Source organism: Zonotrichia albicollis, chromosome 1 (assembly GCF_047830755.1).
Source record: "Zonotrichia albicollis isolate bZonAlb1 chromosome 1, bZonAlb1.hap1, whole genome shotgun sequence".
Taxonomy (NCBI): Eukaryota; Metazoa; Chordata; class Aves; order Passeriformes; family Passerellidae; genus Zonotrichia; species Zonotrichia albicollis.
In genome coordinates, this window is record NC_133819.1 from 101,946,993 (window position 1) to 101,966,898 (window position 19,906).

A 19,906-nucleotide genomic window follows, 5' to 3' on the forward strand; every position below is an offset into this window, starting at 1 on the left:
AGCATTGTGGAAAATTTCTCTGTGTGATGGAGGTTTCTGCAGACAGAGTCAGGAATGCTTTGGTTTTGTTATTGTTTTTGGAGGTTGGTTTTGTTGTTGTTGGTTTGGGTTTTTTTTTAAATCTAAGCATAAAATCCATATGAATTTTTTAAAATGGCATAACACTTTTGACCTGTGACTGAAGGCAAATCTATGTTATCATCACTGTACTGCAATACATAGATATTGTCATTACTGGCAGAGAGCAGTGAAACAATGCTTAGCAATTTGTAATCCAGGAATATTGCTGTTCCATTAAGGATAATAAACTGTCACCATTCAGCACTTTGACAACTTTGACAGCTGGCAGGTGCTGGAATATCTTGTGCTAAGGTACTTCATGCCTAAGGTTATAAACTGTGTGCTTTATGCATAAATAGCTTTTATCTGTGATAGAGGTGTGTCTTAATATGTATTTCTTCTGGGGTGATTTCATTGCTCAGAAGGGAATAGGAATAGGAATAGAAATCTGTGAGTGCCATTTCATACATGGATTCTCAGGGGTTTTGTGGCCCTAAGAGCCGGTTCTGAGCTTTTTGCTGAGTTTCAGCCACGTGTTCTGTTGCTCTTTGGTATAGGGTAAGTCAGCCTTCCATGCTATGATTGTATGAAGTTCAGACGTGAAAAAAAGAATGTCAAGCTAATGTCTTTTTATAGGTAGATAATTTGTCAGCAATGCCTACTTGTGCTTTTTTGAACTATTTTAGCAAATGCCAGTTTTTCCAATAAGGCCATTATGAGAACTTGAAGGTAATTTTGGAGTAGCTCCCCTCGCTTGTAACTCAAATATTTTATATTCACTTAGGCATTCAGTTTTGGATGAATATTTGAGAGATCCAAAAGCCTGGTCCAATGTTGCTCTTTGTGGGGAAGAGGGCCTGGAAGAATATTCATAAAATCAGGAGCTTTGCAGAGGCTGTGTCAGCCTGCAGTAATGTTTTGCATGACTTACTCAGAGATCATATGTGACCTAAATAATTAATGTGTCTGACTCATTAGTAATTCCTTGGACTATCATGATAGTCTATGTGAAAATTCGCATGCTTCATAATCAAGGCATGTCCTTATGTCAGGATGATGTTCCCTTACATTTATAACTAGCAAAAAAACTCTCAGTGAGAGTCTTAGATTTGTTTCCTTTCTGGTCACAGGCTGTAAGTGTGAATTCCCATCAGCTTCTTTAGGAAGGAAGCCCAGGTATGGCTGAGTGACCTTCCACAAGGCAGGGGAGGTAGCTGGGCATGGCGTATCCTAGGTGGCTATGTGATAAATGCAACATCCCACAGACATCTTTGAAGTTTCTCCTTTGGCATGGATGGAAAGGACACCCTTGCTATGGGTGGTTGTGTGACTTGACATGAGTATGTGGTACTTCCAAGAGAAGCAGTGTTAAATGAGGTTTGCTTTGGGTGGGGCTAATGAATGCTGCAGTCACTAGGAAGGAGCAGCACATACCAGCCTTCTTTTGTGGCGCATCCCTTTGAGTCAGTACATTTGGGCTTCTTTCTTGACATATTTGATTTTATGCATGGAATCTTGGAATTAGGACAGTTTGACTGACAAGAAAAGTCTGTTAGGAGGCAGAAAGACATATTTTTTCAGGAATGGAGGAAGATGGATTTGAGGAAAGCTAAAGTCAAACCAGAAGAGTTGTCATGTTCCCACTCTGTGTAAACTTGTTCAGGTGCTTCATCTGTTTCTGTGAAGTTCATAATCTGTGAAACACTTGAAATGCAGGCATAGCCCTGACAAATATGGTGAAACCAGCCTAACTTTTATAAAGTCTGTTGTCTGGAAAGCTTCTAACATGTACATGGAAATGTAAAACTTTAACTAATAGAGAATTTGTATTTAAAAGAATAGCTTTCATTGTCCTGGTATTTTGTTTGCTTGGCTTTTGTAGTCATTAATTTTGGTGAAAATAGGTGTGAGAAAGTTCTTAACTCAGAGGAGAACAAATGGTTTATATTGCAGCAGGTGTTTACTCACTTTAATTTTTGGATTAATTAAATGAGGGCCAAGCCTATAGCAGACAGCTGTAATGGTTGACATAAAAGCCATGGGGAAGGCTGAAAAATTCATGCAAACTGACTCTTTGAGTAGAGCAGTTAAACTGTGTAAATGTTTTGAATAAAAGTAGCATTGATTTTTCATTGCTTCATGACTACCATAAATTGAACTGAATCAAAGCTCTGGTAAGCTCTTTACTATCTATCTTCTATATCTTGTTTGGCAGACCATAGGCAGGTGTGCAATGTCAGCCAAACTTAAACCAGTCACACATGAATTCTCAGCATCAGAGCTACTGAACAAGTCTCACTCTCCTTTGTGCCAGTTCTCCTTGAGCTGCTTACTTCTCTCCCTCGCTGCAAAATCTTTTGCTGCAGTTAATCTGGTGCTCTCATGTAATCTAGATAAAGCTTTGTTCAAAAGGCTGATGTGATAAATGGCAATTTCTGTCACTTACACAGTTTGAACCCACTGGCATTTCTGTGGCCTGGTTATGGTTTTGGAAGTCAGCTGAAATCTTTCCCCCTTCTGTTTCCTCACCTGGAATGTTCACCTGATTGCCTTCTATTTCTATAAAAAACTATATGTATATGTTTAGCTGTGTTTTATAAAATAAATTTTTTTAAAAAGACAACAGAACTAGAAGCTTGTGACATGATTGGATTTTGTGTCTTTAACTTAGGATAAAAACCATATTCTCCTTATGTAAATGGCATCAGGATAACTTGACCTGTATTTGAAGCCTGATATGGATAGAGGAGTATTTCAGAACTTTCAAATTACTTTCACCATCTAGGTTACTTAATTATTGCATCTAATTCTTTTACTGAGGCTTCAGCCATTGCTAGAGTCTCCATAGTTAAATTAGAGAACTTTATTTTATTTTTTCTCTGGGTGTGAACTGTCACTATGGTGAAATTCCTTCAGGTTGAATAAAGTCGGTAGTAACAAAGTAATGATTTGTCATGATCTTGAGGATTATAATGTCTGAACCAAAGCTAGGAGAAAATTGACGGTTTTCTTTCAGTGTTTAAAATGAAACACTGCAGATAAAATGTAAATTGAGACTGATACAATAGAAAAAAATTCTGCTTTCATTTATGCTTATAAATTGTAGTTCTCCTGACATAATATCTATAGTGAAACTGTAACAACTAAAACCCACATTTATAATTATCAGAACCTTTGAATAAGTTGAAGAGTTGTGTTACACTTGACGCTTAATAAATTTACAGTTACATAAGTGCTACACTCCTAGAGGCAACTGTGTCCAACAACATTTAGCTGCCTCAGTTTTCACATATTCATTTTGAGGGGAATAAACCAAAACAAAAAAATCTTAGTATCCCCTTTGTGTGTTTTGGGCTTGTTCTGTGTCTTTGATCAAAAGCTCTTGTACTGAATCTCTTTAACACACACCTGAATAGTACAAAGAATTCAGTAAGTAGGTCTGTCTGCCCACTTAGTGCATTCAAAGACTCAGGATATAAAACCATTTTGAAAAAAAGCTCTGAATATGGTAAAGAAATTTTCTGAACTCTGAATGTATCTAAACGAGACTGAATATCATTAAAAGGATTTATTTAATTTTGTCTCATATTTATTTTCTATTAGACCTGACATACTCTGATTTTCTTTTTCTTTGCTTTCATTACAGCTTTGACTTAAAAAGCAAGGCTCATTATATTGCAGAAAGCAGTACCTTGTTATTTCAGTAGCAAACCAACATCACCCAGAAGTTAAATAATTCTGTATCTTTTGTCTATATTCTTTGGAAATGAATGATTCATTTGATTCGTTGGAAGTAGTCCACATCCTTGCTGCTTTCCTGGAAGCACTTGGAATTTTTTTCACTATTCTCATTTGACAGTCCATTGCACGTTGCTCTAATTTAGTGAAGGTCACATTTAAATTTAGCAGTGTCCCCTGCCATTAAAACCTGGGCAATGCTACCCCATTTCCACTTGGGAATGCCCTGGTGAAAACTACATTAATGTACCTGTGATGTGCAGTGACAGCAGCGCATCTCTGTAGTGTCCTATTTAGACACACTTTTCCACAAGGTGCTTCTGGGAGTTATGTAGGGCACCTCAGGATGGGCTAAATAATCAAAAAATGTGCATGGGGTTATCCTAACCGATTTATTTGTTCACCTTTCTTAAAAGCCTGGGCTTTTTCAGTTCCAGAATTGAATGCTGAAGAAACAACAAATTACTTTGTTACAAATGGAAATGAGAGCCAGAGCAAAATCTTTCACTCTCTGTTGTCTAGTTAGAGAGGATCAAGTTGGTTTTGCATAACATTTTAACATGCCAATTCTTTGGACCATATTGCAGAAATTGAGCACAAAAACTTGTGTGTGTTTGTCTTCTAATATGTCACACGTAATTTAACATATCTAACTCTTGACTTGAAGGTTGTCTGTGTCTATGTTTATATGGCATGTTGTGGTGTCAGCAGCATGGTGTGGAGCTCCTGGCAGGCTGATTGAAAGTCATCATTAGGCCAGGTTAGTTTTTACATAGCAAGTTGGTGGTTGTCCTGGGGTGACGTTATGATGCTTGTATATCCCCATTCATCTGTTCTGTGCCTTTAAGACCGGCTCTGAAGAGTGGAAGTTTTGTTTGGGTTTCTCTTATCAGGGACACAGAGACAAGCAGTACATAGGGCTGTTTTTTCACTTCCAGCTTCAGCTTGCTGCTTTTGCTTGCTCTCTTTTTCTGCTCTCGCTTCTGCTCTGCTTTCGCCTCTGCCTATTAGCTAGTCTAGCTAAACAGTCCACATTCCTTCCTGGACTGTTTCTCCTCTCCTGTTCCTGTGACCATCTCGAACCTGCTCCGGACTGGGACCCGGGAACACCGAAGGTTCGGCTGCAGCAGCTGCCCCAGCGCCGGAGGGACTGAGAACAGAGCAACCACCCCCGAAAGAGACTTTCTGATTTTGTCATCTTTCTCAGAGCGGGGTCATCGGGTATTGTTCATTTTGTGTGCTGGGGGCCAGTCAAATAAACAGGTTCTTTCCACCTCTCTCCGAGGAATTTTTTCCCGAACCGGTTGGGGGGAGGGGCCGTGTGGATTTTGCTTTCTGGAGGGGCCCTCCTTTGCAGATTCTTTAACAAATTTGCCCTAAACCAGGACAGTGGTGGAGAGGAGCTCTGCCCTAAGGAGTGCCAGCCCTGAACTCTGAGCACTCTCACCATGAGGCAGAATGATCCTCCTTCATTAAATGTGTTGGAGATCTGGATAAAATATGGAAGCACTCAAAAATAATTATTGTACTGCACATTTTTAATAAAAAAAACTATTGGAATTCATAAAAGTGCCGTAGTAATGCAAACATGGCTGTGGCTGGTGGCCATATTTGAGGTCCCTGTGGGAAAGTTCAAAGTTTGGTAACTCACCTCAGGAGCTGGAGCTTTACAGCATCTTAATTGCAAGTTTAGGGATGCAAAACCTGAGTGGCCTTTTGACCAAGGGAGAACTTTGGGGAGGGACAGGCATTTGAGCTGAAAACAGTCCCTTGCTGTTCTAAGTACAAGCCTATCCTTAGGCTTTGTGAGTTTAAAAATTGAGGCAGGCCTAGGAGGGGATGAAAGCTCAGACAGTGCCCCATTGTGTGTGCTGTGAGATGTGGATTCTGCCTGTTCAGGGAGATGTGTATGTTGAGGGGAAAACAGGCTTTTTCTCAAAGTGAAGTACTTGCAATAATTGCCCTTTTGCAAGTGTCAGAACTCTTGGTTTCTGTACAAAGGCTGTATATTTGAAGAGCTCAAGGATGTTAAATTGGCATAGTTCAGTGGAAGAGTGTAAATTGGTTCCATATGAAAAACCTAAAACACTGGTGAACCCCTGTCCAAGAGGCTTTCCTTAGGATGTTGGAGGAAGGTCTATGGAATGGAAATATGGGCAGTGTTTGTGCATGGAAAGAATCCAAATAATTTGGGTTTTGTTTTTGCCGTGTGTGTAAAAGGAGTGTGTGGATATTGCATTTACATTGTTTTTAAAGTGACAGTGTTCCAGCAACTTTATCACAGTCTATTATAAAAACACTGTATGAGTCCAGACTGGTGTAGAAACTGCAGGAATGCTCATGGTGGGACAAAGTTGCCCTTTTACTAATGATTTCAGCACAGCAAAGTACAAGTTCAATATGTGGGAAATGTTTGTATGTTGGGGTTTTTTTTTAATCTGAAGCCATGACTTTTGAAAGAACTTGATGAGAAGGTGTAAAGCTTAATAATACAGGCTTCCTTGTTTATTTTTAAAATTTATTTATCTACTGACTGATTTCCAGAGGTCAGGTCTTTGCTTAAATTTAAATCAATCAGGAGCAAATGTGTTCTAAAACTCAAGGTTCGGGTATTTTTTTTAACCTGAGTTTAGCAGTATTATTTAGTTTTACTAATGACACGTATTTCAGTATTATGCAGTTGTTTTGGGGTGTAAATGTGCAAATTTGTGATTTAAAAAAGCTTTGCTAGGTCCATTTTTACCCTTGCTTTTCTTAATATATATCTGTTTTCACATATAATTGAAGACTGTATCAGTGCTTGTCACTTGCTAGGTGCCAAAGGTTTTTATTTTCTGCTAAATTGGCCAACAGTAGAGTTTAGAACATGTGATTTCTTTGTAAATAATCTATGCTTTAAAAAAAAAATTAAAAGTGACAGTCCCTGATTATCCAACTCAAAAATCCCTCTTATTTATCAATTCATCCAGTTAGCTGTGAAAAGGTTTGGTTTTGTTTTTTTTTTTTTTTTTTTTTTTATTTGATTTGTATTACAGGTAAACTGACAGCACTCATGCACTGAAGCAGAGCAATCACTTGACTTGCATACTTTGCTTCTGGTTATATAGACCTAAAAGTTTTATTTGTATGAAGTTGCATTAGTAGTTTTATCCATGGGAAGAAGCATTGACAGCTCTGTGACTTTAGTTTGATAGTTGTATGGCAATTTTGTGGTTTACAGGATCCTTGGTAAACCAATACTCCTGAAAGCACTGAGCGTTTCAGTTTCAATGCAAGTCAAAGCAAAGTTACTCAGTTAAGTTGTTTGCTGCTTTGTCTTTCAGCAAGAAGAATCTGTGATACAGACAATGAGTAAATATGGTTTTGATCACGTCTCCTAACTAAGGAGCTGAGAGACTGAACTACAGTTCTGACTTGGTGCTGTTACAGCTTTCCTCTTGTGTCAGCTTTGCATGCATTATGGAATCTGTCCATAGCACATAAAAACTCACAAACCATATTCCTGAGCTGCAGAAGCCCCTCTGCTGAGACATCAAAGAAAGCAGCAGCTGTCATCCAGCTTTAGCCACGGTGCTTTTGAATGCCTTAATCCTCTTCCCAAACAGAAGGCAGAGAGAGTGCACTTTCTTTATCCACTCCCTCTTCTATTTTTTTGAAGTTTTGGTAGCAAAATCCAGAAGCTGTGTTCAGCAGCCATCACTGCCTGGGACAAGACACAATTTTCTTTGCATCTGATCTGGACATTTCAGTCTTCATGTATGCTAAGCCCTGTCAAATGTACTTGTTATTAAAGTTAGAAATTACTCACTTTATGTTTATTCCCAGGAGCTCAAAGTATCAAAGTGATTCTTCAGTTATACTTCATTTTCATTTCAATTTCCTTCAAACTGCTATTCTTTGTTCCCTTTCAGTTGCTGAAGGGGTGTATATTGGGATTATGCTCAGCACCTGAGTTACAGGAAACAGATTTACCATTGGAATTAATGTATTTTACTTTGTGTGATTCCACATTTTCAGTTTATTTTTTTTAACAAGTTTTACAAGACAGTTACTGCAAAACAGCTTCCTTAAGAAGTGAGCAAGATATACTACAAATATAAGTTTAATCTTTTAGAGCTTTTTTAAGGTCTGTATGGTTCACTGTCCTGTCTCCAAAGTGAGTTGTGATAGAAGCCAGCGGAAGGATATGAGAGCTGAGCAAGAAAGCATTCCCTGACATACTTTCCTGTCTCAATAGCATCCCCCAAGACAGAAGTTGTTCTTTGAACTGAAAAAAACACAGGTTTTTCTTCTTCACTAATTTGCCTAATCACTTTCCCTAGCTGCATTTTAAAATAAATATGTATAAACATATTTCAAGGGTTTAGCATGTGCAAAATTTTTATATTGAACCGAGTTAACAAAATTATTGGAAATAAATTATAAAATAAAGTGGTTTATATATTGGGGTTTTAATTTGTATTTTGTTTATTCGCCACTGTCTTGCAAAGTGAATTTGCACTGCAAAGTAATCCCAACAGAGGAATGAAGTACACAAGTGTAAAGCTGTCAGACTACAGCAATCATTAAATTGTCTGTCTAGATAAACTAATGGGAAACGATTTTAAGTCTTTGCTAACCTCCAGCCTCTCATACCAAAAATACTTTGTTGTGCTGAAATAAGTAATCAGCTAGAGTAAAATTTAATGTTTTAAAAATCCCTTTGTGTTGTCCTATTTCCTGAAAAAGAATTTCAAAACTCTGCAGTAAAAAGTGTGTCAACCAGGATCGTACCGAAAGGCTGATTAGAGAAAATGTCATTTGATGACAAGGTTTGGTATATTTAGAAATGCTCCTGTTATTAAAGTTGCTGCTGTGCCAACCACTCCTACACTGGAGTCTGCTAATTTGTGTGACATGCTATCTATCCCAACGCACAAGGAAGATCAGAGATTACATGCAATAACTCCAGTCCTACTTCCGTTGTCAGACAAGGATCTCCCAGTAGTGACATTACCTTCTTGTGGTTTACTATTGCAATCCCATTTTCCCTTCCCTCTTCATTAATACCCATTTTCAAACTCCTGTTTGTAATGCCATTATTTACATCTTTAACATTCCAGAGGCTTTGATATTGCTCATAAGGAAAATAACTAATGTCAAGAGAGAAAATGTGCATTTATCATTGTGGGATGTTCAGGAAAATATTTTCCTAGCTCACACTGAGTAAGACGTCATCAGTTTGCTTTGCTCTTGACAGGGCACAAATAAAAAGCCTCAATTCAATGAAAAATTGAGGTACAACCTCATCACTGTGGAATACAGTTGTTGGCAGTTTCAGTGGCAAATGTGTGCCTTCAGAGCTGTGCAACAGGCAAAGGAGTTCTTGGGCTGCTGTGCCAGTGCTCAGTGGGTAATGCTGATCCACAGCTGTGTCCAGACACCTCTCAGGTCAATGAAGAGGCACAAACTGAAGGGCAGTTTCCAAGTGTCATTAAGATGTGAGAGGAAGAAGGCATCTCATGTTAGTTTATTCTTTCTTTGAATTTCTTCCTAGCTGCCCCAAAAAATTATCTGTGTGCAATATAGTCTTAAAAAGTAGAGTAATGTTACTTTGAGGTTTGAAGTATCAGAAGGAAAAAGGGAAAATAACCTTAAAAGGTCCTACTTTGCTTTTAAATTATGAATTTTTATTTCAAATATTGAAATAAGAAAACTGTAGGTATGTGGTATGATCTGCTCTTGCTTGTTCTATGCTGTGTTACTCAAGTGCTTACTCAAGTGCTACTATAGTTATTAGCAGATATTTTTTCTCTTAGATTTTGATGTTTATTGCCCTCTCAGTTGCTGGGTCTGTTATATAAACACCAGAAAAGGTTGTTCCTTACTTGACCTCTTCGTTCATGTAAATGGCATTAATATATATTTCTTTTTTTTTTTGTTTTTACAGGTTATTGAATCACTAGGGATTATTATATATAAAGCCCTGGACTATGGTTTGAAGGAAAATGAAGAGAGGGAATTAAGTCCTCCGCTGGAGCAGCTTATTGACTACATGACTAATGCCACAGAAACAGATGGGAGTAGGGATGAAGGATATGATGCTCTGGATGAAGGAGTGGAGGATGAGGATGATGACAAAGAAGAAGTTGAGGCCATTCACTCCTATAAAGATGTCATGAAGGTACAGTAGTGGGCAGTTAATATGATAGTTCTGTCAATGAGAAGACTCTGTTTTCTGCATTATTATTCTGTGTGATGCTGGCTGTGTCATTTTCTGATTTCCCTGGTCCTTTTATAAGGTTTGTTTGTGAAAATGACATGCAGCATTATTTCAAGCTTGACAGTAGGCAACAGAAAATCCATGATCAACTTTAGCATTGGATGTGCCATTAACATCACAATCTGATTTAATCCCTGCACTGGATAGTCAGCCTTCCAATGTAAACATCTGTTGAATTACTTTGTGTACTCTTGGATACTTCGTGGTGTGTTTCAATTAATTCACCTTTTCATTAGCAGGTTATTAGGGTAATTATTTCTTATCAGTTCCTTCACTTGGCACCCTCCCCTCCTGAAGCACAGCAGTGCTTTTGTACCAGAAGCTTATTTGGATGGAGTGAGTCAGGGCACCGTATTTCACTGGTGATCATTATGGTTGCTGTTCTTGACCTGAGTTGTGAAATTCAGAAATACAGCTTATGAATTTTAGTTGTGACAAGTTCTTTAATGTTATCTGGGTGACTGTGAATAATCATTTAAAAGTATTACCTTCTGTTTTCTACAGAGTAATCTGTGCATGTTTTAGAGCCCAGTGAGCTCTTATTACAGACAGAGGTATTAATAAATGTTGTTGAAAAAAATTAGTATAATTGGTTTAACTCATAAAAAATCTGATATTAACACAGGTTGGAAAACATTATGCTAACTTGTACCAGAGGACTGAGCCATTTATAGCGCTTCTTCCTAAATGCAAGTCATATCTAAGGACCAGGAGCTTAATGCACCACATAAATTAAGTGTCATGGTGGAAGCTGAGACTAGAGGAATGTCCCAAATAGCCCATCAGAACACACTGACACAGGAGAAAGACCCCACTAAAACCCTTCAGCTCTGCTGAGAGAGAAACTCTTAGAAAACTGGAGAGGGAGTAACTTTAAGATGCTTTTGCATCCTCCTTGTGTCAGAAGTAATGATAAATGATTAATGCCATTGTTTCTCCTCCCTCCCTAAGAGAAGCAGAGGCCAGAGGGAGAAATGAATTAAATATTCTTTGCTCCCTGTGATGGGGAGGGCCTGGCTGGCTGAAGAGCTCTGCCCTTCAAGCCCTGCCCCTGCCAGCCTTGCTGAGTTGCTGTGTGCAGGTGCTTTGCTCTCTCCTCCCACTGCCTCTCCCCAACACCCAGAGGGGGCCAGTTGCACCCTGCTAAGCCCCCATGCAAGCTGCTCCAGACAGTCTAGGAGAAATGGAGAAGATTGATGGGATACATCATGGGATACATCCTTTTCCCTCAGTTTGGCAAAATGCTGTGAATTGCTGACAGCTGAAGTTTTTGATAAATGTTTTGATAAGATTGATAAGTGAAAATTTCACTTAGTGCAGAGGCAGACAAGACCTTTGTATACACAGAGCTGAAGACAGTGTCTTTATGGAAGTGATTATTTTGCAAGTTCTTTACTTGATTTCTGTGAACAATAAAAGATAAATTTGGAAAACTTGAAGCAACTCCTTTAGGTGCACTGGTGTAGACATCCCTGGAATTAAAAGCAATAAGAAAATTCAACAGGTTTCAATGGTTAGTGCCATGGAATAACATCCTGTTCATTTGGCTTTGTTAATATCTCTGCTAGTTTGCCTGTTTATATGTTTTAAAATCAGCATCTTACCTTTTATTTCTTCATTATACTTTGTTAATAGTTTTATATCATCCTGGACATGTATTGCTTCTGTGATTTCATCTTAGTGAACTGCTCAGCTGTCATTTGTACATCATCCTGACTTCTACTCCTACATCCCTTGGAATTCTCTTTTATTTCTGTTGTTATTTTTGCCTTAATTATGTGCTGCAGGCTTAACTCTGCAAATCACCTTTATTCTCTACTCAGTGTTATTACTGCATTGAGAGGACTAGAATGGCAGCATTGTTCTGCCATATTTTTGACATGTGTGCAGATTTGAAAGATCTTTTTTTTTCCTGATTTAATACCTTTTTAGAGGTCAGACCATCTTCTGCATGTGGCTTTCTCTTAATTTTTTCCTTCCACCAGCAGTGGTAAAATGTCAGAGGCTACACCCTTATTTACCCAGTGACTGTTTCACAACAGTAATGTGTGGTCTTGTGACCATGAGGTTCAATTATTTTAAGATCCTCTTGGCAAGACTCAGTGCAAAGCCTTTTCCCCCACAGTTTGTAGTGAATGCTGAAGCAGGTTTGCTCTTGAATTGAGAACTGTTGTTCTTGCCTCCCCTGCATTCTCTACATCACAAGCTTGGAAAATTGTAGTGATGGCCTGGTAGTGTGCTACTAATACTGATTTTTAAGGTTTTTAACTATGTACTCTCTGGTCTGGAAATTATTTTGTCCTTGAAAAGTGATTATATGGTTCCTCCTCCAAAAACTGTCTTTGTCCGCTGAACTCTTCGCCATTAATCACTAACTTGGGTGAGTATATATTGTGATTAAAAAACACAGAGGTAGTTAAGATATGTGTCAGGTTTTTCTGTAATGTGAAGTAAGCAAGGTCAATCCTGCACCCTCCCCCTAGCCTGGAAAATGCTGAGTAATATGGCAAACACTGATTCCCAAGAACGGAGAAAAGGGTAAGTGCTAAATAGTACTGCCAAGATCATCATTGGCAAAGCCAGTGGGGAAGACACAGACAAGCTTTTGTGCTGCTTCTTGGTATATTTGGCTGATTTAGGTTCTGATTTCCTTGGCAGGACCAACCTGCTGTCAAGACTTGACCTAGTGTTTTTTAAAAGGCATATGTGAAGAGAGGAGACATTGGTTACCAGAAGCTTTTAGTCTTTGATATATTTCTGATTTGCCAGCCCTGCTGCAAAAGAAGGGAGAAACGGAGACAGCAAAGACTCGACATTTCCAGACAGATACTCTCCTTGTTTGAGTCCCTCTCCCCACCCCATCCACTGTGTGTACACATTGTGCTCTGTAGATCTGTACGTGTGGGAGTGCCAGGCTGGCTCTGCATGTACACAGTACAGTAATTTCAGGATCAGGAGCACGGGTTGGCAGCACACACACCTTGGGAAGCCTTGGTCAACAGAGAAGAGACCGGGAAGGCCTGGCATGCTGGGCAGTGCTGGGCTTGCTAAGGGTGTGGGAAGTCCTGTCATGTGGCACCTTTATCACAGCGTGGGGCCCTCCCTGATACTGAGACAAGATGATACAGTTTATCAACCTCTTCCAGAGTATGCTCAAACCCTAATTCCACTCCTAATATTAACATTATCACACTCCTTATCCCACAGATCTCTGCAGACAGATGGTTTAAACCAACAGCATCTTCCTGTTAACCCTGAGGCACTTTCTAAACTGCGATTTATCAATATCTGCTGGCTTGAGCCCCAGCCCTAAACCCAGTTACAGTATTATACTTCAGTCTAGGTCAACACCCCTTTCTAATTCTGGGTGTAGAGGTAACCTCATAAGACTTTGATAGCAGGTTTCATTCTGTGCTGGTATGTGCTGGGCTGGACTGCCATCCTAGCCTGGCATTTCTTCCAGATTTGAACATCATTGTAGCCAAATCACTGCCAGTAGTAGACTTTGCCTCAGCCCTTCTGCAGAGCAGAGGTATTGTAGAGGTGCTGTCAGTTGTGCCTGCAAGTCACAGCACTAACCTTTGTCACTGCCTTGCTGCCTTTTTCTGCAGGTCTTGTAGAAGGTACAGAAAGAAGGCAGCACCCTTCCTGAGCCAGTATCTTTCTCTTTCTTATGTTCACCTTTCATCCCAAAAGTTAACTCGACTTTTAACAGGAGCCTTATCTGTAGCTAAGCCACACCTTCTTGTCTAGGACACAAATGCAGGTGTTTGGTCTCTGGTGCTCAATGGCTTCGGGTCCCAGGTCTTACCTAATTGCTTGTAAGAAGTTCAGTAATAATGTTTGTTAATTCTGACCAAAAATTAACTGTCATGCAAGTGCTGCTTCACAAAGGTGAATGAGTGGCCCAGGTCCCCTAGCAAACAAAACTCATACACAGAAAATCTCCATGCTGACTTAATTTGCATGAAATTTCTTTTTCAGAGCAGCATAGTCAGTATTGTGTTGTCTCGCTATAAGAAATATAAATAAGAATGCAGTTTGCAATATTTTTATTGGTGAAAAATTATGTTTGTGCTTTGCAAAGAGGAAGAATAAATTGTTTCTCTCAACCTCAAACACTCCTTTTCTCCCATCTCAGTTGTTTTAATCATTGGCATGGTCATGAGATGAGAAACTTGTATGTCTAGGTGACTCATATGTCTTAGTAGTTCAAGGATATGGCTGACTCCTTTCAGCTGGAAATTTACAGTGGTGATATTGATCTGCCTCTGTTTTATTTTGAGTACTTTGATAGTAGAACAGATCTACCATCTATGGCATGTGTAGGATTATAGGGGAAAAGAAAAGTATGTCCTGTCTCACTGCAATTATAGGCAGGATAAGAAGATCTACATTTAGATCTAAGCATTTTGGAGACTCCCTTCTGGGTCTGAGGACTATTATCATATAGATGCTGTGACCCCATGTGAGTATAATATGGAAACCTGTCAGAAAGGAACCAGAAAATGTGGCTAAAAACAAGTCAGGGTATTTGTTTATGACAGACAGTTAAAGAGTTCATGTTACTGGAATTCAAAAACCCATAATTTTGTCCAGTACAAGCTTAGTAAGGTGCAGCTTTCTGTCAGTGTAATTCAGTTAAAGACTGGGCTGGCCTAAGCATTTTTGTATGAACCTGAAATTTATGTTTCATTTCCAAACAAGCAACTTGCAGTGTATGCTGTGTGAACCTGCTGATGAGTTGGAAACTTACTGAGATGGTAAAATCCCAGATCTTGCCAATTGATTTTATATTAAAAAGGAATGCAGCAACGTTGGCCATTTGTCAAAATGCTCAAAAAAGATACTTTCCTTTCTCTTGAATCCTGTACTCACATGTTTGTGTGCTAGTCTTTATCTTGGTGGATCTCATTTTAGAAAAACAAGATTTTTGTCTCATGTGCATGGAGAGGCATTGAAATGACAGTGGGTTGGAAGTCTTCAGTTCTCTTCACTTTTTTTCTTCACTGTACTTGCTGGCTTGAACAAAAAATTATCATACTCCACTTGGGGATCTTCAGTCACATAGAGCTGCTGTCTGTGACCCCTTTTGTAATATTGGGAAACCTCCTGTCCCATCTGTTTGGCTCTCTGAAAGTGCAGCCATCTAGTTTTTGTACCTCTTAAGTTCTGAGGAAGGCAGGTTCTCCTTTGGCTGTTCCTTTTTTGCAGTTTAACTCGTTGGGGACTGTCAGCTAGAAAGAAACCCCAAAATGTCCCAGAGTGACTTTGTAACCACAGCCCCATCTCACACTGCAGTGACAGGACACTGTTGCGTGGATGTCCCTGGGCAGTGTGGGCCTCTGAAGGTGCAGTTTTTTGGTGCTGCTCTGACCAGGTAGACAGCCTGTGTCAGCACACCTCCTGGCCACCCTTTCTCTCTGCTGCATTGACAGGAGTGGGAGCTCTGAGTTCAGCAGTGAAGCCACAAGGACCAGGGCTCATCTCCTGTGCTCACGAGGTGAGCATCTGCTCAACCATTCCCTTTGGGTCTCCTACAAAACAATCGCTGAGATTGGACTAGCAAAGGAATAAATGGACCTTGGCTGAATAGGACCCATCCACAGACCTTTTCTTATTCTTTCACTGTGCTTTGAGAGAACTTGGATTTGTCTTAGAAATGCAGTAAACCTGCTGCTTTTCTCTTGTCCAGGCAAGCCTTGTGCATCATGGCTATTCATTCAAAACACAGTATGTTTCTCATGTCTGTGCTGTCACCTTTGCTGGGACCTTTGTCACCTGTGTGTCATCAAAGCATCCCAAAAGTTTATTTGTTTGCCTTTGTTCTTTAATCAGTTCCTTCATCTACAAACACCACTGTGCAGGTGCAGAGTAAACAGTGCTCCTGGCTGAGTCATGGGCAGAGCCAGTGTTGGAAGTCCTGTGCTGTGCAGCCCCACAGAGCTGAGCAAAAATAAGCAGGAGTGTCTCCCTGCATGTTTGAGTGTTTGTAATGTATGAGCAATATCTCCATGTTGCTGGTATTAAAGTAAAAGTATTTAACAATAATAATAGGGCTTTGATATGAAGGGCTTGTACCTGATGTACTTGCAAGGAAGTTGTCCCTCAAGACCTTGCTCTTTCCATTTAAAAAGAAGAACTTTTTGTCTTCCTTACTTTAATTATTCTTGGAAACATTCCTTCCATCAGTATGGGCTTAGATAGATTGGAGTGTCTTACTCCAGGCTGGGAGACAAAACCAAATGACCTTTCCTGCAATGATTTATGGCTCACAGTAGCACATCTACAATGGTTAAAAAACCATGTACCCATAATTCACTTAATTATACTGGTATAACCTGTCTAAGGTCTAAAATAGTCTGAGGAATCCAAGGAGTTGTCCAACAAAAACAGGAAACACAGATGGGGCATTCAGATTATTTTTATGGGGAGGTTGGAATACACCTGAAATTTGTGTGTGGGCCTTTATGCATCTAAAAGAGGCACAGTAGGGCAGGGACTTTTCCCCTCTGTCTTTTTTATGCTGTAATTATTATAAGTAATTTATACAAGGGTAAAAATAAAGTTCCATATTTTAGTGCAGGTGGAAGGATTCTTTGGTGGTAATGGTGGCCCATAATGCATAAAAGGCAGAATGTCTCATTATAGAGCTTCAGTTATTGCATAAAAAATACAAGTTTGAAAACATGTAAAACATTCTGTAAGAAAGAATACATCTGAAGTATCAAAGAATCTGTGTGAGCCTGCGCTGCCTAAAATATACCCTGGAGACTGAAGTAGATCAATGAGTGTTTACTCTCACAAGGTATGTTCTGTTTGATCAGATTAATTTGAAGTTCTAAGTAATGACTGGAAATCAGGGTAATGGTCAATTAACACAGTAAAGCTGCAGAGACCCAAAACAAAGCAGGAAAAGAGCAGAGCTGCAATTACAAAAAGGACCCACATCTTCTCTGCCCTGCAGATTACCTGCAGCACTCAGCAAAGCAGTGCTGCCTGACCTGGCCTAAGCGGGAGGGATCTGCCTGAGTCTCCCTCTCCATCTCTTAACCTCCCCTCTTCTCCAGCTGTTAAAACTGCTAAGTGCACAGAAGGCTGTGATGGGTTTTTCAGATTTGCTGTCAGCCTGGTGAAGGCAGTAGATCTGCTCAGAAAAATTAGCCAGGACAGCAGCTTGTCTTACGTTAGGATTTGGTGAAGGTTCATCTTGTCAGAATCCTTTCTACCCATGTAGGGTTGGATGTTTGTGGTGTTGCTGGCAGCTTTTTATCTCTGCAGGCTCCTTTAGCTTCTTTAAACGTGAAGGCCATTCTTCAGGCTCACATGATACCTTCTATCATGCCTGTATGGTACAAGTGTTTGATTTACATTCCATGTAATGCCAGCATCTCACTGGGGAATAACCCATGAGGAATTTCCAGTGTAGCTTCCCAGGAGCCCCTGTATTACTTACATCATGTGTGGGATATGTGTTTCAGTAAAGAGATAAACTAATGGTAACATGCAAAACTGATGGGCAGTTTTCTCATGTAGTATTGTGTGCCACAGATTTCCAGTGATTGCACTCACTGACCATGTTCAAAACAGCAGATGAACTTATTTCTGCAGTTTTTTAGGTTGTGCATCTGCAGATCATTTGAAAAGGGCACTGTGAGTATTCTTGTAGCTCTAGTGCTTTACAGGCATGAGAGAAGCAGGACATGTGGGGCAAGAGAGAATTTCTTAATTAGTCTAATGTAGCTGGGGTAAAATATGTTACACCTTCCAGGCTGAAAGGTCCAATGGCAGAGTTTGTGAGTGCTGGTCCTCTATAAATTGTGGAGTCCCTAACTTCTCTGAGGTGTTAGAGCCTCACAATCCATCAGTCTATTCAGGAGAGAGGTTAGAGGAAAAGTGGCTGTGGAAGTTTTGCCTTTTCTAGATCTTGCCAGGAAGTAAATCACCAAATATGAGTGTACTATTGCAATGTTGTGATGGCCCTGATGAGGGGAGAGAATGATGTATTTGACTCCATGGATATCAGAAGGCTAATTAATTACTGTATTATACTATATTATTCTATATATCTAAAACTGAATTTGCTAAGTATTCAACTTTGCGCACAACTGCTTACACTGCATTGAATTTTGTGACTGTGAGCCAGCAGTCCCAACACAAACACACACCTGGCCCTGATAGGCAAAGGAAACAAAACACTGACTTTGAGTAAACAATTTCCATGTTGTATTCTACTTTTGCACATACACAAACACAGCAAATGATAAGAATTGTGTTTCTTTCTCTGAGGTTCAGAGAATGTGAATCCCAGAAATATTCTTGGGAAGAATTGTGCCTTGCTTTTTTCTGAAGAGAAAGGTGGCTACAGTTTTATCTTGGTGATAGCAACTATGTAAAAGACTATGCATTTTGCATATGTAAAAAACTGAGCATTTCAGTTGTCAATATTGCTAGTCCAGAGTCACTTATAATGGTATAATTGCATTAGCAAAGAAAATAGAAGCAGCATAGATGCTACAAAATTACTTAACTTCTTGCAGAGGCATATTGTCCTGTAACAGCAACATGGGAAAAATAAAGAAACAGAGGGAGGGCCCTTTAATTAAGCCACTGTGATCTTCTTGCTTTTGAATTATTCAAGAAGGAGGCTTGGGCTTGAGGCAAAAATTCTATTGGCGCATTTATTTCAGTGCCAGTAACAGTATAAAAAGAAATTAAACATTTGGAGGAAAGGTCATAGAATTGATTTAAAAGTACCATTAATTGTCCAAAATAATAATCACTTTCTTTTATCTATGCTTTTTTTTAAAGCATACTCTTGACTACTGTGCTCCCATTATATTGTTTTCTGCTGCCTTTTGCTTAGTGTACTGTTGCATGTTGTATTTTAGAAAAATATTTAAGTGAGATAAGGCCATTTGATACGAAGAAATAAACAGGGTCTGCTAGATTGTGCTGATCCCTGAAGATGCACATCTAAAAGGCAGGATATCATATTTATCCCAAAGATTGGTCTGAAGACAGAGCATGTTTTGCATTTTTTAGTAAAAGGTTTTTTACAGTAGGTTTTTGTTTAAAACATTTACTTCCAACATCCCTAAATAGTACTGTACCTGAAGCACTCCTGAGAGGTAGCTTTCAAAAGATTATTGTCTGCAGGGTGCATGGCCCTGAGTGTGTTTTAAGTGAACGATTTGTAAATATTTTTAATGAAATAACAGAATGGGAAAAGCAATATTCTTTTGGGTGATGGCTTCAGGGCACTTCTGATGTAGTTTCAGGGTTGTCTCACTGCAAACTTTGGGGCACACATTCCAAAGCTTCTTCATACGTGGGCTGGGTATGCAGAATTGTGGGGAATGATTTGAATGTTTTAACCTAGCAGCCTTTCAGATAACTCACTGTCAACTGAATCAAGTGGTCCCAAGAGATAAATTCTTCAAATCTACTGAGCTTGGCAGAGCTTTTACTGAAGGGAGGGTGTCAGGCAGCCTGGATGTTATAGAAAGGTAGCAGGCATGGGAATTCAGGGATTTTATGTGAGGAGGCAAAGCAAACTGGCAGCACTGAGCAGAACCACGAGTAGTTGTTGTTTGTAGACCCAAACTAAACCCTCTCAGGAGGAATATTTATCTGAGGGATTGACAAGCACAGAGAGCTCAGGGATTGTGCTGAGGGCAGGCAGCTGCACACAGTGGCAGAGCTTCACACGCTGCTCTCAGCTGGCTTTGTGTAAATGCTGGAAAGAAGGCACTAGGAGGATTCTTTTTGGAAGCTTGGGTGAATGGAAAACAGGCATTTTATTGCCTCTGCACTGAAGAGAGAACAAAACCCTTTGTTTTGTTG

The 19,906-nt window shown here is 39.6% G+C and overlaps 1 protein-coding gene across 4 annotated transcripts in view; it reads left to right on the forward strand.

Moving 5' to 3' along the window:
• SPIRE1 (spire type actin nucleation factor 1) overlaps window positions 1–19,906 on the forward strand; it is a 133,312-nt gene that overhangs the window by 46,087 nt on the left and 67,319 nt on the right. For all 4 annotated transcript variants that reach the window (XM_074548206.1, XM_074548198.1, XM_074548204.1 and 1 more), the window contains exon 3: window positions 9,728–9,961. In XM_074548206.1, coding sequence (XP_074404307.1) covers window positions 9,728–9,961 — 234 coding nt within the window. The remainder of the gene's footprint in view (window positions 1–9,727; window positions 9,962–19,906) is intronic.